At 38.0% G+C, this 17,142-nt stretch overlaps 1 protein-coding gene and 1 long non-coding RNA gene across 3 annotated transcripts; both read left to right on the forward strand.

Moving 5' to 3' along the window:
- The first annotated feature begins 1,820 nt into the window (after positions 1 to 1,820).
- LOC131829658 (uncharacterized) lies at positions 1,821 to 8,110 on the forward strand. Its single transcript, XR_009352944.1, has 3 exons — positions 1,821 to 2,222; positions 3,510 to 3,629; positions 7,506 to 8,110. It is a non-coding gene; the product is annotated as an uncharacterized LOC131829658 (long non-coding RNA).
- A 150-nt stretch (positions 8,111 to 8,260) lies between these two features.
- Positions 8,261 to 16,810, forward strand: CAV2 (caveolin 2). 2 transcript variants are annotated; one of them, XM_059171650.1, is made up of 3 exons: positions 8,793 to 9,086; positions 9,401 to 9,588; positions 14,586 to 16,810. In XM_059171650.1, the coding sequence occupies exons 1-3, from the start codon at positions 8,937 to 8,939 to the stop codon at positions 14,734 to 14,736; spliced, it is 489 nt and encodes a 162-aa protein (XP_059027633.1). In that variant the 5' UTR covers positions 8,793 to 8,936; the 3' UTR covers positions 14,737 to 16,810. The 2 variants fall into 2 exon arrangements, with proteins under 2 accessions (XP_059027634.1, XP_059027633.1); XM_059171651.1 differs by lacking the exon at positions 9,401 to 9,588 and having other exon boundaries at positions 8,261 to 9,086.
- Positions 16,811 to 17,142: the final 332 nt, after the last annotated feature.

Raw genomic sequence — 17,142 nt, forward strand, 5'->3', positions numbered from 1 at the left:
AAAACACAGACTAACAATAAAGCAATACATTGAAAACTGTCAAAAACAAGAAAAGAAACTCAAAGCCTGATAAATTTTAATAGGAATAATATAGTCATCCTGTTAAGGTCAAATAATCAACTATTTCATATGAGCAGATGACCTAACCAAAATACAAAGGAATACAAAGGACTTAGAAAGTTTACTATCCAATGGTATTAGTCTGAATCAGCAACAGGATACAGCACTCAAAGAATCAGTCTAGAGATCAATACACAGAAGGCAATATAGCATGCTTGCTTTACCACATACTGCTGAGACCCCAGACCAAGTGTTACGCTTTATGTGTAATTCTGAGTAAGAAACAGGATCAGAAAAAATATACAGTGGAAAAAAGACAGTCTCTTCAAAAAAGGGTACTCGGAAAACTGGACAGCTATATGTAGAAGAATGAAACTCGACCATTCTCTTACACCGTACACAAAGATAAACTCGAAATGGATAAAAGACCTCAACGTGAGACAGGAATCCATCAGAATCCTAGAGGAGAACATAGGCAGTAACCTCTTCGATATCAGCCACAGCAACTTCTTTCAAGATATGTCTCCAAAGGCAAAGGAAACAAAAGCAAAAATGAACTTTTGGAACTTCATCAAGATCAAAAGCTTCTGCACAGCAAAGGAAACAGTCAACAAAACAAAGAGGCAACCCACAGAATGGGAGAAGATATTTGCAAATGACAGTACAGTCAAAAGGCTGATATCCAGGATCTATAAAGAACTTCTCAAACTCAACACACACAAAACAGATAATCATATCAAAAAATGGGCAGAAGACATGAACAGACACTTCTCCAATGAAGACATACAAATGCCTATCAGACACATAAAAAAATGTTCATCATCACTAGCCCTCAGGGAGATTCAAATTAAAACCACATTGAGATACCACCTTACACCCGTTAGAATGGCCAAAATTAGCAAGACAGGAAACAACATGTGTTGGAGAGGATGTGGAGAAAGGGGAACCCTCTTACACAGTTGGTGGGAATGCAAGTTGGTGCAGCCACCTTGGAGAACAGTGTGGAGATTCCTCAAGAAATTAAAAATAGAGCTTCCCTATGACCCTGCAATTGCACTACTGGGTATTTACCCCAAAGATACAGATGTCATGAAAAGAAGGGCCATCTGTACCCCAATGTTTATAGCAGCAATGGCCACGGTTGCCAAACTGTGGAAAGAACCAAGATGCCTTTCAACAGATGAATGGATAAGGAAGATGTGGTCCATATACACTATGGAGTATTATGCCTCCATCAGAAAGAATGAATACCCAACTTTTGTAGCAACATGGACGGGACTGGAAGAGATTATGCTGAGTGAAATAAGTCAAGCAGAGAGAGTCAATTATCATATGGTTTCACTTATTTGTGGAGCATAACAAATACCATGGAGGACATGGGGAGATGGAGAGGAGAAGGGAGTTGAGGGAAATTAGAAGGGGAGGTGAACCATGATAGACTATGGACTCTGAAAAACAATCTGAGGGTTTTGAAGGGGCAGAGGGTGGGACATTGGGGGAGCCAGGTGGTGGGTATTATGGAGGGCACATATGGCATGGAGCACTGGGTGTGGTGCATAAATAATGAATACTGTTACGCTGAAAAGAAATTAATAAAAAAAAGAAAGAAAAGAAACAGGATCAGAGAAAAAAAATTAGAAGAAACATTTGGGAACAGTGACACGTAAAGAACAATTGCAGGAAGTGAATCTGTTCACTTAGAAAGGAGATTTAATAGCAACAGGGGCTGGTGTTTAAAAACTACTTTCAAACACTTCAAGAGCTGACATTTCATACTATTGTTTTAACTGTAGAAGGCAGAAAATGATATGGTTGGATGGACAGTTGGAAGGAAGGAGAAAGATAAGTAGAAAAGAAGGAAGAATTTCAGATAGATGATTCTGGAACAAATAATGAAGAATTTTATAGCAACCATATTTAGCACCATTGATTACAATCTGTAAGATCAATTATGAAGATTCATTAATAGGTGAACATTGGTCTAGAACCTATAAGTTTTTTCCAACCCTGAGATTAATGAGCAAGACTGTGTGACTGGGAAAATAACATTTTGGAAAAGAAGAGAGCAAGAAAGCAAGAAAGAGAGGAGGAAAAAAGAAACCGTTCCATCATGGTAGGAAAAAACAAACCAACAAGAAAACACCAAAGAAACTTAGAAGAAGGTAAGATCCATGGCACAAGTATAGGCCTCTAAAGGACGTTCTAATATCCTTAAACATCTCCCTACACCTAAAAGGAACTTCCTGCATTTTATTCTGCTCCTAACAGATAGTTGAACTCTGACAGATAATCAGAATCCTATAATTATAAACAATTTAAACTTAGCATTCATTTGTCACCTCTTGTGTCTTGTATTATGCTGTTTTGTTTTGTTTTTTAATTAAAAAGACTTACAATACATACATGGTGAACTTGGATAAGCTTTTCCAAAGTGATAAAATAATAACTCCATTTTTGGGCCCAAACATTTAGCTATTTGTGTTCTACTCCTTCAGAAAATACTTTGCTTTCATAGTAAGAGTCTCCAGAACCAAGTAATTTGAGTAACATGCCCTTTACAGCAACATTCTGGAAATTCTACTATTTCCAAATAAAGTAGTGTGCAGTTTTTCAGGGCCACAGTGTTTTACTATCTAAGTTTATTTTCAGTGACATGTTTATCCAAGAGCTTCCAATGACCACAATAATTTTTAAAAAGGAAAAGGCATACTTGTTGGTAAAATTTGTAATTATGTGAATGTATGTAGACTGATAAGTGACAAGCAGAATCTTACATTCATTCACTATTATTAAAGAGAAAATGTCATTCTATTTGAGAAATAATCGTTATCAGGTACCAAAAGTGAGATGGTGACATAAATACAGATGTTATAGGAAACAGTGCATATTTCAATGAAAAGTTTATTGTTTCTCTTGAGATTAGCATGATGAGAATGTTCTGAATGCTCTGAAGGATTCCTATCTTTTTAAGAAAATGCAAACATCCATTAAAATTGCTTTTGAAATCAGACATTTATTCACTTACTAATTGTTTAACTAGAGAAAAATTACCTTATTCAGACACACAAGAATGCCAATGGTCCTATATATGATGTATTTAGTAGAGTAGCTTCTTTAAAAAATAAATAAATAAAGTAACTTCTTTAATATCTACCTTTAAATGCAGTCCTCTCACTGCTCTAAACAAGGAACCTAAAAGTTAAAAAGCAATTGGCAGACAGAAGGTCTGTCTGGGCTTCAGCAGCCCAGAGAGAGTGGAAAAAGATACCTAAATTGCTTAATTTATTTTGTGCCTTTAAGTAGTATAAAAATCTGCCTTATAGTTTTGTGTAACCATAGAACAGAAATAGACAAATATTATTTTAGTAAACTCGGTAGAAACAAACTTCTTCCCACATATTTGATAGAAAAATATAATCTAAAAATTCTCCTGCCCAACCCCTTGGCAGCCTGCCAGTCTTCCATCTGTACCGTGCTGTTGGATTCCCCTCGCTCTTGATTCCCAGATGACTCTCGCGCTCATTAAAGGTCACCTCGCAGACACTAAAATGCTACTTTACAAGAATCAGGTAAAAGGTATTCTGTGTATTTGTCTTTATTCTTATATTGGAAATATGCACTAATATGAAACAAAACAAAACCAAATTTCCTTCCTTTTTTCTCTTGACTAATGTAGATAAGCTATATTTTAAATTGGCATTTACTCCAAATGAAAATGAAATAACATTTGTAAAAAGAATTAGAGAATAAAACAAAGTCTTCAAATTAAGCTATACTTTTTCTGTCTAAAATAAAACCCCAAGTCAAGAAAACAACCTCCAGATCTGCTGTTTTAATAGTCAGTATTTCAATTCTTACTGTACACATTTCAGTTTGTATTTGGAAAACATGTAACCATTCATCTTTACAGAAATACGTTCCCATTTCAATATAGAGGAAGCTGTATTTATTAAGAGGTTAACTTGAAAGTTAGTGCTCACCAAAAGCTAATTAGCACCTATTTCATGTTCTAGAAAGATAAAATATCAAAGTCCTATGCACATGTCTTATTTATGTATACAGTATTCCAGAAATGAATGGGATACTTAAAAGATTAAACAGGAACATCCTTTACTTATGGAAAACAGGATAAAATAAATCTGAAATTAATTGTCAGACATTGTTTTGAATAAGAACAGAATGACCTATCCTCTCAGCTCTAATCATGGATATAGACTTTTTAAGAGTTCATTTTTCCCTATGTCTAATAGTTAAGTATTTCCAAACAAAAGTTAATTCTGGAAATTCTTGTGTCTGAAGAGAGGTTTTTGGCCAGAGGAGGTACTATTTGAAACAGACAGATTAAGTTGGCACTAATTACAAACAAATGACTATGTCTTAATACTAAACTAAAATTTCCCTGGTTTGCTGGTACAAGGCTAATTTTACTCAGAATGTAGACATAAAGACAAGTGATAGGTAAGAAAAAAAATTTAACAAGAGTTCATTAAATGCCATACAACTACCTGGCACCACCCCACAAGTTACTGAATAACGTTATTCAATAACAAGTTATTGAATAACTTTAACAACAGGTATTTTTTTAATCTGTTCCTTTAAATTGTTTTGTGGGAGGCTGTCCTATGTATTGAGGAGGGGATAACTGGAGGGTGGGGAAGGAGAGAGGAGTAGATGAAAAGATACACTGATGAAGAAGGTCTGGGGGACAGGGAGCTAGGCCAGAAAGAGTTTATGGGAAGGCCACTATCTACAGAGAGAATAGGTCGTACAGGACTCTGGAGATCTTTCCAAATTCTCAGGCTTAGTCTTCGCTGTTAGTAAGCAAGGCTGGTTAGAGATGCTTAAGCAATTGTCTGGCTATTCACTAACAGATCCATGGACTTCTCTGTTAAGGGCATATAAAATTTGAAAAGCTATCCAGTTGCTGAAAAGCCTCAAAAATTACTAAACCTTACCAGCTGAGGGAATCAAGAAGTCCCAAATTTCCATTTATCTAGCTATAATTAATAAAACCATTCTGGCCCATATGAGGGAAGGGCAGGAGTTTGCAAGGTTGACAGGGCTTGGCAGTTGCTTCTTGCTGGTCTCTAAATGAGGTATAGGTATCCCTCAAATACTACCAGCATTGTATTGAAAATCTGTAACTAAACAATGACAAGGGGTTATTCTGAAAACTTAAGAGAGCAAACAAGTATCCTTAAGTTTAATTTCAAAAATCCCTGGAATTTCTGATAAATTGGTGTTATAATTCTGAGATTTATCCTCAACGTGGGTTTGTAAACAGACAGCTGGAGCTTAATTTTTCCTATTCACATGAAGAACTGTTTCAACAATGTCCTATCTAAGGGTTCTCAGCCTGGGAAAGGAGGGGAAAGATGATGTTGGCCCCCAAGGGACATTTGGCAATGTCTGGAAATGTTTTTGGTTGTCATAACTGGAGAGTGCTATTGGCAACTAGTGGACAGAGGGCAGAGATACTGCTAAACATCCAGCAAAGTACAAGACAGCTCCTCACAACAAAGAAGGATGCAACCCGAAATATCAATACTGTTGAGGTTGAGAAAACCTGGTCTACTCCAAATGTTTTAAATATTATTAACTCATAATACTATATGGTGAGTTTAAGGAGTCTTTATTATTTTCATTAGGAACCAATTTCACCATGGCAGTTTGAAAAACAGACCCTGCCCTAAAGTTATATGTAAGCTATACAGAAGGAAAAGATGACGCCTTTGTGATTTGTGAGAGAAAGAAAGAGAAATAAAGAGGGAGGGAGGGAGGAAGGGAGGAAAGAAAGGGGGGAGGAATGGCTATTTTTATTCATAAAGATATTCAGATACAATTTTCAATGAACCAGAAAAATTATCTTTCTTAGACAATACACTGAGAAAAGTAAGGAACAAAATAATTATAAACTATCCTACTAATCAATTATCAAGCTACTCATAAAAATTAATCAATTACCAATTCATTATTCCTTAACTATATTACTATGCCATCTGAAAATCAGCTCTCTACTAATCAATTATCAAGTTACTCATAAAAATTAATCAATTACCAATTCATTATTCCTTAAATATATTAATATGCCATCTGAAAATCAGCTCTCTTATCAGAAGCTGTTAACAGCTAGGAGAGGAGTATAACAGTATGTATTTATTATGAAATTTTTTAGTTCCCTTGGTTATACGGCAATTAAAAAAAAAAAAAAAAAGAAAGCTATGGAAGGAGTAACCCTGTGGTCTGGGAGATACTAGAGTGTGCTCAGCCATTTAGCTCTAACCCACTTCTTGTCTTCTCCATTTCCTGTTAGATTTCCCTTCCAGTTAGTAGGGACCATTTGCCTTGGTAATCACTCGTTTAAAGTCCTTCAGAACAGTAGCTAACATTTCCTAAGTATCTACTAATAAGATAAGTAAAATCATTTTTATAGCTCCTCTCAAAAAATCTTTGGTATTAAAATGATGAAATGAGCCAGAATTTCATCAACATAAGAACCTCACACAGATCAAACCATGGGGGAGGTGTTCAGTAAAAATCTGTTAGCAAATGGGTGAGTGAATCCTTCTTTTTTTAAGCTCTATGGGAAATACAACAAACCTAGATGGGTTTCTTTTAGTTTAGGTTTCAGAGTAACATTTTCATAAATACCTATCATTTTACAAATGAATTTATAATCTAAGTTGTCCCATTAAGACAATGTTAATTTCTTCTGCCTTTTGGCCTCCTGGCCCTGCTGCCTGAAAAATGAGTCAATTACTTTTGATAACTATTGCAAATGTCTTACTAGTCCCACTGGCCATGTAAACGTGATCAGAGGACAAAGAAAGGAAAGAAGCTTAGCCAGATTTTCAGTCACTGCTTAAACTCACTCCAGCACTATGGGAATGACTTTCATCTTCAGCAATATCTTAAACTCTGGGATTATTGTAAGGAAAATAAACTTTTACAAAATGCTATTTAGCTGTAAACGCATTTCTTTTCTGCTTCCTGGTAATCATTATTATGAATTTCATGAGGTATTAATGTCTTCTATTCCATTCACTATTTCACTTTGAAAAATGTTTTTTGGACAACAACTCTAGGAGAACCCCAAGACTCTCTAGAAGAGAATCAGTCTGTTTAGGGGAAAGGAGGAGGTAAAGAAGGATGGCAAAAGCAATAAGCAAAATGTCTAAGTCAGCACTTTGGAATGACTAAACATAAATAAAATGGGGAAAGTAAAGTCAGAAAAGAAGAGAATAAGCAAGCAGGGCCACCTGCTTGGTGGGGAGGCACACGATGACAGGCATGAGATTCAACCAGGGGGTTATAACACTGACATCCATTTAATTATTAGAAATACTGAGTTTGGGCTCCAAAATATTTTTCCTATTCAGATCCTGCTCTTTGTGTGTAATTTTTATTGTTTCAAAAGTCATCTTTTTTTTTTTTTCCTCTTTCAGAAAAAGCAATTCTTCAAATCCAGTTCCCACACCAGGATTTGAATGCAACAAGTTCCAAATGCACTGTAGTTCAGCAATACTTAAGTATGTTCTACTGCATCTCAGGCCCTGAGCAAGCAGCAGGCACTCCCAATTTCGCTTTTGGCAAATTTTCACTAAGTACTTTCCCTCCCCAAACATGTATCTAAATCCACGACTTTTAAACCTTTATAAACATGCAAACCCCTCCCTTCTGAAAGCTTTTGAGTGAGCACTCCGCAGTCTGGCTCTTCTCCTGCAGAGTGGCTTTACGGTAGGGGTCTGTTTACATGTTTGCTACAGGTAGTTGCGGCTGTGACTGTATCTTGCAGATAAGACACCTGACATCTTGGAGATACCTGACATCTTTCAACAGGGCTTGATTCAAAGACAAATCAAAATTTTAATTTAGAAAGGAAAAAAAGAGAGAGACCTCCTTTCTGCTCTGAGAGTGCAGACTCCTGGACAGGGAGCTCACCAAACCGACTCTATTTCCTCACCTTGCCTCGGCTCCCACATCTGTGGGCGCAGAGAAAGCTGAAGCGCTGACATGCTTCCTGGATCCTCAAGCACTTGTGGGATTGCCTGGCAGTGAGGTATGTCCTGTGTGTTAAGACCACGTAAGAGTTTTACAGGAATTTAATTCTCAAGCGACAACTCTGTGAAGCAGGAACAATTGCTCCGAGTCTTTAAAAAGACTTTTATGTATTTATTTGGGGGAGACGGGAGAGAGTGGGTGCACGAACAGGGGTTAGGGACAGAGAGCGAAGCAGGCTCTCTGCTGAGCAGAACCCTGGGATCATGACCAGAGCCACCCAGGCGTTCCCAGTTGCTCCCATTTTACACGGAGGTAGCTGAGGTCCCGAGCACACAAGTCAAGGGTACAGCAGGGAGGTTAAGGCAAACGTTGTGATTCTATACCTGCGCCCTTAAACACCTAGCGGCGTCCCTGCACTAAGTCCATCATTCCTGGGCAGCTCTTAAAAGTCTCAGTTCTGAGCTTCAAGCGATAAGACCCAGGGGGCTCTCCGGCTCCTCAGTGGCCCCGGGAAACGGGTCCTCGTCCCCAGGGCACGCTTCGCCCGCCTGGGCAGGGCCGGAACGTGCCTGCTGGGGTGATTCCCAACCGGGAGGCAGACATGGAGCAGGCCGAAACGCGGCGGCGGGACTCTGGGTGGGAGCCACCTCTCTGGCTGCGTCCTGTTCCCGCCCCTCAGCCCGGGCAGCGAGGCGGGGCTCGGGTCGGGTTGGGCCCCCACCGGGAGTGGTAGCCCGCCGCGGGAAGCAGCCGCCGCCCGGGCCGCAAGGGTAGAGGCGAGGCGGAGCGGAGCCGGGCGCGACGGGAAGGGGAGGCAGCGCAGGCCGGGTTGCAGCCGCCGCCGCCGCCGCCGCCGCCGCGCACTGAGCGCCGCGATGGGGCTGGAGACCGAGAAAGCAGACGTCCAGCTCTTCATGGACGACGATGCCTACAGCCGCCATAGCGGCGTCGACTACGCGGACCTGGATAAGTTCGCGGACTCGGGCTCCGATCGGGATCCCCACCGGCTCAACTCGCATCTCAAGGTGAAGAAGCCTGGGGCGGGCCGTAACCTGGACCCCGCCAAGGCTTGGGGGCATGGGTGCCTCCTCTACCCCTGCCCGCACCCCAACCCCCACCCTCAACACTGGGTCAGCCCCGCGGGGTCCGAGACCCGGAATTCACAGGCCTTGGAGCCACCTGTGTAACTTGGAATTCTTAGCCAAATTCTTGTATGTCCAACCTCACCCTAAGAGAAGGTAGGCGACCCAGCCAGCTCCTTCTCGCTTCTTCTATCCGAGCACTCCTGGTTCCGGGGGCTGCGGGTTGGGTGACAGTAGGGTGTTCCTGTGTCTTGCAGGTGGGCTTCGAGGATGTGATTGCAGAGCCGGTGACTACACACTCCTTTGACAAAGTGTGGATTTGCAGCCATGCCCTCTTTGAAATCAGCAAATACGTGATCTACAAGTTCCTGACATTTTTCCTGGCTATCCCCATGGCCTTCGCTGCAGGAATTCTCTTTGCCATCCTCAGCTGTCTGCACATCTGGTGAGAAGGGCACACCGGGGTGGACCGACTTTCTGAAACGTAGAAATGTTCTTTGCCACCTGCCCCCTGCACTCCCCTTCTCCCAAGGCCTGCTTGCAAGAAGAACACGCATCAGCTCGCCACAGTAGCAAGAAATGGGAGGCCTTGAAGGGCAGTGTGCTTTTTCGAGAATCATAGGTTAGGTTAGGAGTTTAAACAGAAGTAACGTCCCTCTGCCCTTGGGTGTGATTTTCCTTCTGATGTTAATAAGGCCCCGCTGACTATGGAGGTAGAGACCTGGAGGTCATGCTTCCTGCCACAGACTGTTCTCTTATAGAACAAGTTAGGACTTGTGCCAGTGGTTCTGGGCTAGGCTCTTACTTCTATCATCACCATTTATTCAGTCACCACCTGTGCTTGAGCTAAACAAAAGTGATCTCTGAGCAGACTGCCAGTGACAGTATAATTGAACAGGGGTATCAGGCCTGGTTAAGAAATGCTATGGAGGGGCTGTCCAATCCTGACAGTAGCAGATGGCAAGAATGTGACCCTGTGTGTGTGCAATTAAGGTGAGGGGCCCCCAGCAGAAATGAATGAAAAGTCAAGCTGCAGGATAATGAAATGAGAAGGCCTCCAAATTACTTTTTCACCTATGAGACAACATAGGGAGTGGCATCAACTTGAAGTATGAAACCTCCTGGGCATTAATAGGCTGTTTTGAGTAACTTTATTCACACTCAAAGTGCATCATAAAACTTTGGAGAACATTTTAAGCATTAAAAATTTTTAAAAGAAAATGTTACATTGTTTTAAAAGATATCCACCTTGTGTTGAGGGAAAGAACATTCTGATCATCCCCTGTATTGCAACAGTTGTCAAGATTGTGCTTTAGGCCAGTCCTGGCAAAATGTATAATCCTCAATGCCTCCATGTCTTTCTTAGTCACTTCTTACGGTATTGCCACACCCTAACACATGTTGTGTTCATTGTTAGAAGTTACAGAATTATTCTCAATTCCCCTTTACCTTGTAAATCAATTCAATTTCTTTCAGTTACTTAGCTAGTTAGCTCAACCTGATAAATTTATTGAGTGCTTAGTTTGTGCTGGGCACTGGACCAAGGATGAGTAAGATGTAGAATCTGCCTTCAGTCTATTCAGCATATCAGGGTAGCAGACTAGGTACAGAAGTAGATGTTGAGGAAAACTCTGCTAAATCTATTAAGGAAGAGGGAGGCACTAGGAAGCCTTCATAGAGAAAAAGGAATCTAAAATATCTCTTAAAGGGTAAATAAAAATTCTGGATGCCTGTGTGGCTCAATTGGTTAAGTGACCAACTGTTGATTTCAGCTCAGGCCATGATCTCAGGGTCAAGAGATCAAATCTTGCATCAGCCTTGGCACTCAGCATGGAGTCTGCTTGAGGATTCTTTCTCTCCCTCTTCTTTTGTCCTTTCCCCTGCTCGTAGGCTGTCTCTCAAAAATAAATAAATAAATCTTTTTTAAAAAAGATAAATAAAAATTCACCAAATCAGTAAAGGACAACACCAATTTAATTTGGTCACTAAAGATGGAAACAACTAAAATATATTGAAAGTGTCAAAAGACTGTTGGAGGAATGAAAATCTTTGCCTTTATACATAAGCAAATTCACTAAGGCCAGATGTATAGTTTGCTTATAATCTGACATTATTAGCACATGGATTTTTTTAAAAGAGGCACAAGCCAGCATATAAAATTTTGGATTCCTAATTAACCAAAACCAATCGTGTAACCTCTTTCAAAAATGTGAAAAACTGAGTAACCACATAGCATGTTGTGAAATGTTGGCTATTAAGCTGTTTGGAAATACAGAGTGCTGCATTTATAATCAACAAAGCTGGGCTTCCTAAAGCACTGGCTGAGGAATTAAAGACAAAATGGTTTTCATTTACTAAATGGTGGAAAGATACAAGTAAAGCTACAATTACCCAATGATGCTTCTCTTAACCTGGGTCGCCTGAAAACAGAAGATGTTTTTTTGTGTGCAGTGCTTCCAATGGTGAATCATCAAACCATTTCTTTTTCAGACACATAAAATGTATTATTTAACCTCAGCTTGTTTTTCAGATTACATTCATGTGGGTCATTAATGTTTAACAGTCATCTATTCATCATCAGGCAGCTGTGATTGCAAGTAGAGGAGTTACTTCAAACAAAAAAATGCTTAAAAGTTAGTGTGTATCTTGATAAAATAGATTTATCATTAATGGATTACATTCCCTGGACATGATAAGACCAGATCAAGGAGAGGCCCTATAACAAATAAAACCTATTTGAGTAAACCTTTCTTCCCCATTGTTTCACTTCCCTTTCTTTCTTTTTTTTTTTTTCCCCCTTTTGGCAGGAAGTAGGGGTTGTTATTACCAAGAGTTTGAGAACCAAAGTATGAAACTATGCAGTAATAGATATTCAACCCACATCACATCATTACAATGGATCTGATTTTAGATTCTTTAAACAAACCAACAAACAACAACAAAACATCCAGAACTCAGTCTGGTGTTGTTGGATCCTAGGTCAGAAGTACAGGTCATGAGGGACCAGTGGATTGTTTTGCTACCATGCCACATTCCGACTGAGATAACCACCATTTGGCAACAGCAGATTATTGGCCATAAGGGGATCATATCAAAGAAATATGTCTGGAGCACCCTTACCTTTTGTGTTTGCTGGGATGCAATTCAAATAGATAGTCCAACTTACAGAAATACAGTAGTAGCAATTTCACTTCTAGAAGAAATTTTTATACAGCAAATTGCTATGACAATGCAACCTATATGACACTATAGTGAATACAAAGCTAAGTAAAAGTCTCTGTCCCAAGGGCTTTGTCCAGCGGAGGGATATATAATCTTACAAATTATAAGATTTCTTTAAGAAGTGTTTAGATCAGGTGCCTGGGGGCTAAGTGGGTTAAGTGCCTGCCTTCAGCTCAGGTCATGATCCAGGAATCCCTGGACCAAGTTCTGCATCAGGCTCCCTGCTCAGCAGGGTGTCTGCTTCCCCGCCTTGTGCTCCCTTTCTCTCTCCTTTTCTCTCGCCCTTTCTCTCTCTCTCAAATAAATATATAAAACCTTAAAAAAAAAAAAAAAAAAAAAAGAAGCATTTGAGTCATGGATCCTCTGACCCACAGTGAGAGAACAACAACTTAAAGAAAATGAGTTTACCAGTTTACCACATCCTATCAACTGAGCTTTCACATGTAAACAACCACACTTAGCTGCACTGGAAAGTCCACATTTGTCCGGTGCTTCATTCCCTTTTAGGATATAGAAATCTAAGAAATTATGAGAAAGAAAATGTCTCAACCTAGGGAAGAGTGGAAAGTATATTATATTCTCAGTGAAGTAGATTTGGTTAGGAAGCTTTCTGATTTAAACTTTAGTCTTAGAGTACATCAGTTTGAGATCGTTTTCTTTATACTATATATTCTGACTTCAAATTGTTCTACTTATAAATGATGATACCATATATACATTTTAATGACAGCATCATATAGACATTTCAAGGGTGCACAGTAAGTGTTAGCCTTATAGCCAATCTTACGAACTCCTGTTCTGCTTTCATTTGTAGTGATATGCCTAAGGCCGCATATCAAGTGAGAAACGTAATGTGATAAGAAATCAGAAGCTGTCATCATTCGGGTTTCTATTCAGCTATTTAGCTTTGAAACACCTAGTAATTAATTTTCTTTAAAAATTTCTTTTAAGTCTTTAGTAGTTGGAACAAAATATGAGATAAATATAAATGTGTACACAGTCCCTATGAATATTCAGTATTCTGAAAATATCTCAATCAATCAGACAGTTACCTGATCTTCCACTTCCCTTAGCTAAGTACAACAGACTGATATTTAAGTCACATTTTAATAACAAACCAAGAAAATCAACCTTACTTCTTGTGCCCATCCAGATAATAATAAAAATCCCTTTGAGGCTACCAATAATTCCTGAGAATTCAAAGATACTTCTGTGCTCAAATAGCACTACTACAACAGAGAGCATTATACAGAAGATTATACAGAAAATTAATCAGGCTGAGGATATAAAGATTTGCAGTTATCTTACAACAAGACAAAATGAAAAAATAATTTCAGGATAGTCTAGGTTGTTTTGTTTTGTCTAGGAGTTCTGACATAATTCAGGGTTCTTTTAACTCTACCACACAGCTCTTTGCAGTGTATGTAATTACCATGAAAGATTAGTAATATTAAGCATGAAAATGCTAAATTCACTTCCCCCAAACCTTTAATAAAGGTCAAGATTGTCCTTACTTAAACAGCTTCCACTCTAGGGGCATCTGGGTGGCTCAGTTGGTTAAGCGTCTGCCTTCAGCTCCGCTTATGATCTCAGGGTCCTGGGATCGAGCCCTGCATGGGGCTCCCTGCTCACTGGGAGTCTGCTTTACCCTCTCCCTCTGCCCCTCCCCCTGCTCATACTCTGAAATAAAATCCTTAAAAGGGGGGGGGGGGGGCTTTTATGCAAGTAGGAAAGACAGAAGTATAGCCATGTATTTATGATACCCCTTGGTAAATTTAAGGATTAAGAAATTTAGTACTATAGCACAAAAAAGGAGTGTCCAACCCAGCCTGGCCCAAGGGGTGGGGAAGTGGAATGAGGCAACAGGAAAAGGCTACCATCAAGTAGAACTCCAGGGAATTATGAAGAATTAAGCAGGTTAATGTTTAGGGGCAGAGATCAGGTAGATCCATTTACCGTTTCATTTATTTTTTTGTTTTACAGTTTCAGATAGCATGCCATCTATAGAAAGAATACTGGTGTTATCTATATGCCTATTTATTTTTTTAAGCAACATATCTCTATGCATCTTATCACTATGTGGGTCACTATTTATTTGTTTCAGATGTTCAGATTTAGGTGAATTAGGCCATTATTATATCTTTTCCTGCATGTACAAGAGTCAGTGGCCTTATTTGGCTACACCAATAATCCTTACACAAATCTCTTCCTCCATTCTAGGATTATAATGCCTTTTGTAAAGACCTGCCTAATGGTCCTGCCTTCGGTGCAGACAATATGGAAGACTATAACAGATGTTGTCATTGCCCCATTGTGTACAAGTGTAGGACACAGCTTCTCTTCTATCAGCTTGCAACTGAGTCACGACTAAACACTTGGACCCCAGTCTGGAGATTTGGATACTGTAATACTTCTTGACTGTCATAATGTAAAAACACTACTGTTCTGTTCTAAGCATTCCCAACTGTTCTAATTAAGAAAATTTTTAAGATTGGGCAACCACATGTAGAAATGTTTATTGGCAGATCTTTTCAAATAATGCTTTTCTAATTAATAGTCAAGGGTTTAATATATAACTTTAGAGCCAGAATTATACAGTAGGTTGGCAACACTTAATTTTAAAGGCAGACAGTTTTTACTTTAGTACAAAAGTATACATTTTATAATGATGAATTTATAAAGATCAAGAGACATTTCTCAAACACTTTAATTTTTTTGCACAACTGCCTGTAAAAATATGGAATTTCTTTTTTTTTTTACTCTTAAAGTAATACTTTTAAAATTACCTTTGCAGATAAAGTCATGGGAATACTTACAGAAAAAATATACAAAGATCCTAGAAATTATAGTAACAAAAGCATGCAGTGGTGATGGGAGCTATGAAATATAATAGGACAAATAAATGTGAAAATAGATTCATGAACATGTGTACCTTTAAATAAGATATTGTTAACCTACAGATCTATTTAATAAGATGTTTCATTTTACTGTATATTTTGTACTTAATGTAAATTTTGCTCTAATCAGATTGCTTTTAAGTACTTTTATTGTATTTGTTATCTTTTTGAACTAATATATAGAATGAGTAAATGTCTCTTTCACGGGGAACTTCATTGGTGAGATTGCACTGTCTTGATAATGTAAGCATATATATCTTGTTTGGGAATAGAATGTAAAAGAGCAATATACAAAGCTTTTCTAACTTTTCCAGGCAAAATCCTGAAATGGTTTATGACTGAACTTTTCCTGGCTGTGACCTTAAAAATAATTCAAATCTAATTGGTATTTCATCTGGGAGATGCTTTTCTCTCTTATAGTTAGAAATTTAACTTGCATTCTGCATTCCTGTTAATGTCTCACTTTACCTTCAAGTAATACTGGTGCTAATTAATAACATTTTACCTAAAGGCTATTTCTGACACTCAAGTACTATTTCAACTACAGTGATTCATGGAGATACACTTATAGGAAAGTTGTCAATTTGCTGGGCCCATGCTACTTAGCTACATATATATATGTAAGAGACTAACAGATACAGACTTTCATGATGTCGTTTGATACGGGATTTGTTTTACAGTATAAAATTATTCTTACCACTTTTGAATTGTAGAGTCCTATTTCAATGTTATGAGTCACTGTTATTTTAAAAATCTCATTATTCCAAAATGATAGGCATATATGAAAGATGTCTATGATATAAGTGGTTACTATAATTTACATATCTTAAGTGCGTAAATGCTCAAATTTTAAGAATTATTATCAGAACCTGAATTAACATTCCTTTGAGTATCTATCTTCGTAGATGAAGGATGATTTAACTGGAATACTATTGGGGGCCAAAGTAAACAAATGATTAAATTATGAAACTCCTATCAGTTTGAAGATAACTACAGAAGAGATTTCAAAATTGCCACTAGGACACTGTAGCATTCTTAGAAAAGATTCTCATGATCATTACCTTAAAACATTACCACTCATTTGACTACATAGATTTTATTATGTTAGTGAAAAAGATCAATCTCATTACTTTATAGTTATACTATAAACTATACAACTGTATAGTTGTATTTAAAGTGTTTTTTAAAATATGTGGATATGCTGATTGACAAAAGTATTTGATTAATAAAATATGCACTTAAATAAGTTATAAGTTTAAATAAATCATATCTTTTCAAATAGCTGTGGATAAGTTTTAAAGCCAAAATATATAGCAAATCTTTTAACTTTTAACAAGTGAGACGTTTGAATTCCTTATTTCTGAATTGCATTGATTATTCACCAAAATGAATTTTTATTGAGATTTACCATTAACTATTTTATTTCAAAGACTGAAATTTTGTACCAAGTGGATCCAGGTTTCATGTGCAAATATGTTGGTTCTTTTATTTGGGGGTGGGACAAATAGATGATGAGTATCTATAATAAACGTTCTAAAAACCCATAAACTTGCTCATTGTTTTTATTACATTAGATATGAAATTGTTCAATAAAGAACCTTTTTAAACCTTGTTAAAAACCCATAAGAGAAAAAAATACATGAGTTACTGCTCATTCAGGGATGTACTTATGAAAAATTATGGGATTGGTAATTTAATTATTTCTTTTCCCAGCATATAAACAGGTTCCCTGTAAATTTTCCTATCATTTGATGAATAGTATACACAATGAATTGCTCAGAAGCCCATCATACTTCATCTTCCTCATGAAATGAAAGTCTCTTACTGATTCTAAATAAACTGATATTTCTGTTTTCAATTTTTTAAATAAGAAAGTAAAA

This window comes from Mustela lutreola, chromosome 4 (genome assembly GCF_030435805.1).
Source record: "Mustela lutreola isolate mMusLut2 chromosome 4, mMusLut2.pri, whole genome shotgun sequence".
Lineage (NCBI taxonomy): Eukaryota > Metazoa > Chordata > Mammalia > Carnivora > Mustelidae > Mustela > Mustela lutreola.

Coding starts and splice junctions, on each gene's coding strand:
- CAV2 (XM_059171650.1), top strand. CDS start 8,937: ATGGGGCTGGAGACCGAGAAAGCAGACGTCCAGCTCTTCATGGACGAC. Junction 9,087..9,400: donor GGCTCAACTCGCATCTCAAG/GTGAAGAAGCCT, acceptor TGTGTCTTGCAG/GTGGGCTTCGAGGATGTGAT. Junction 9,589..14,585: donor CTCAGCTGTCTGCACATCTG/GTGAGAAGGGCA, acceptor CCTCCATTCTAG/GATTATAATGCCTTTTGTAA.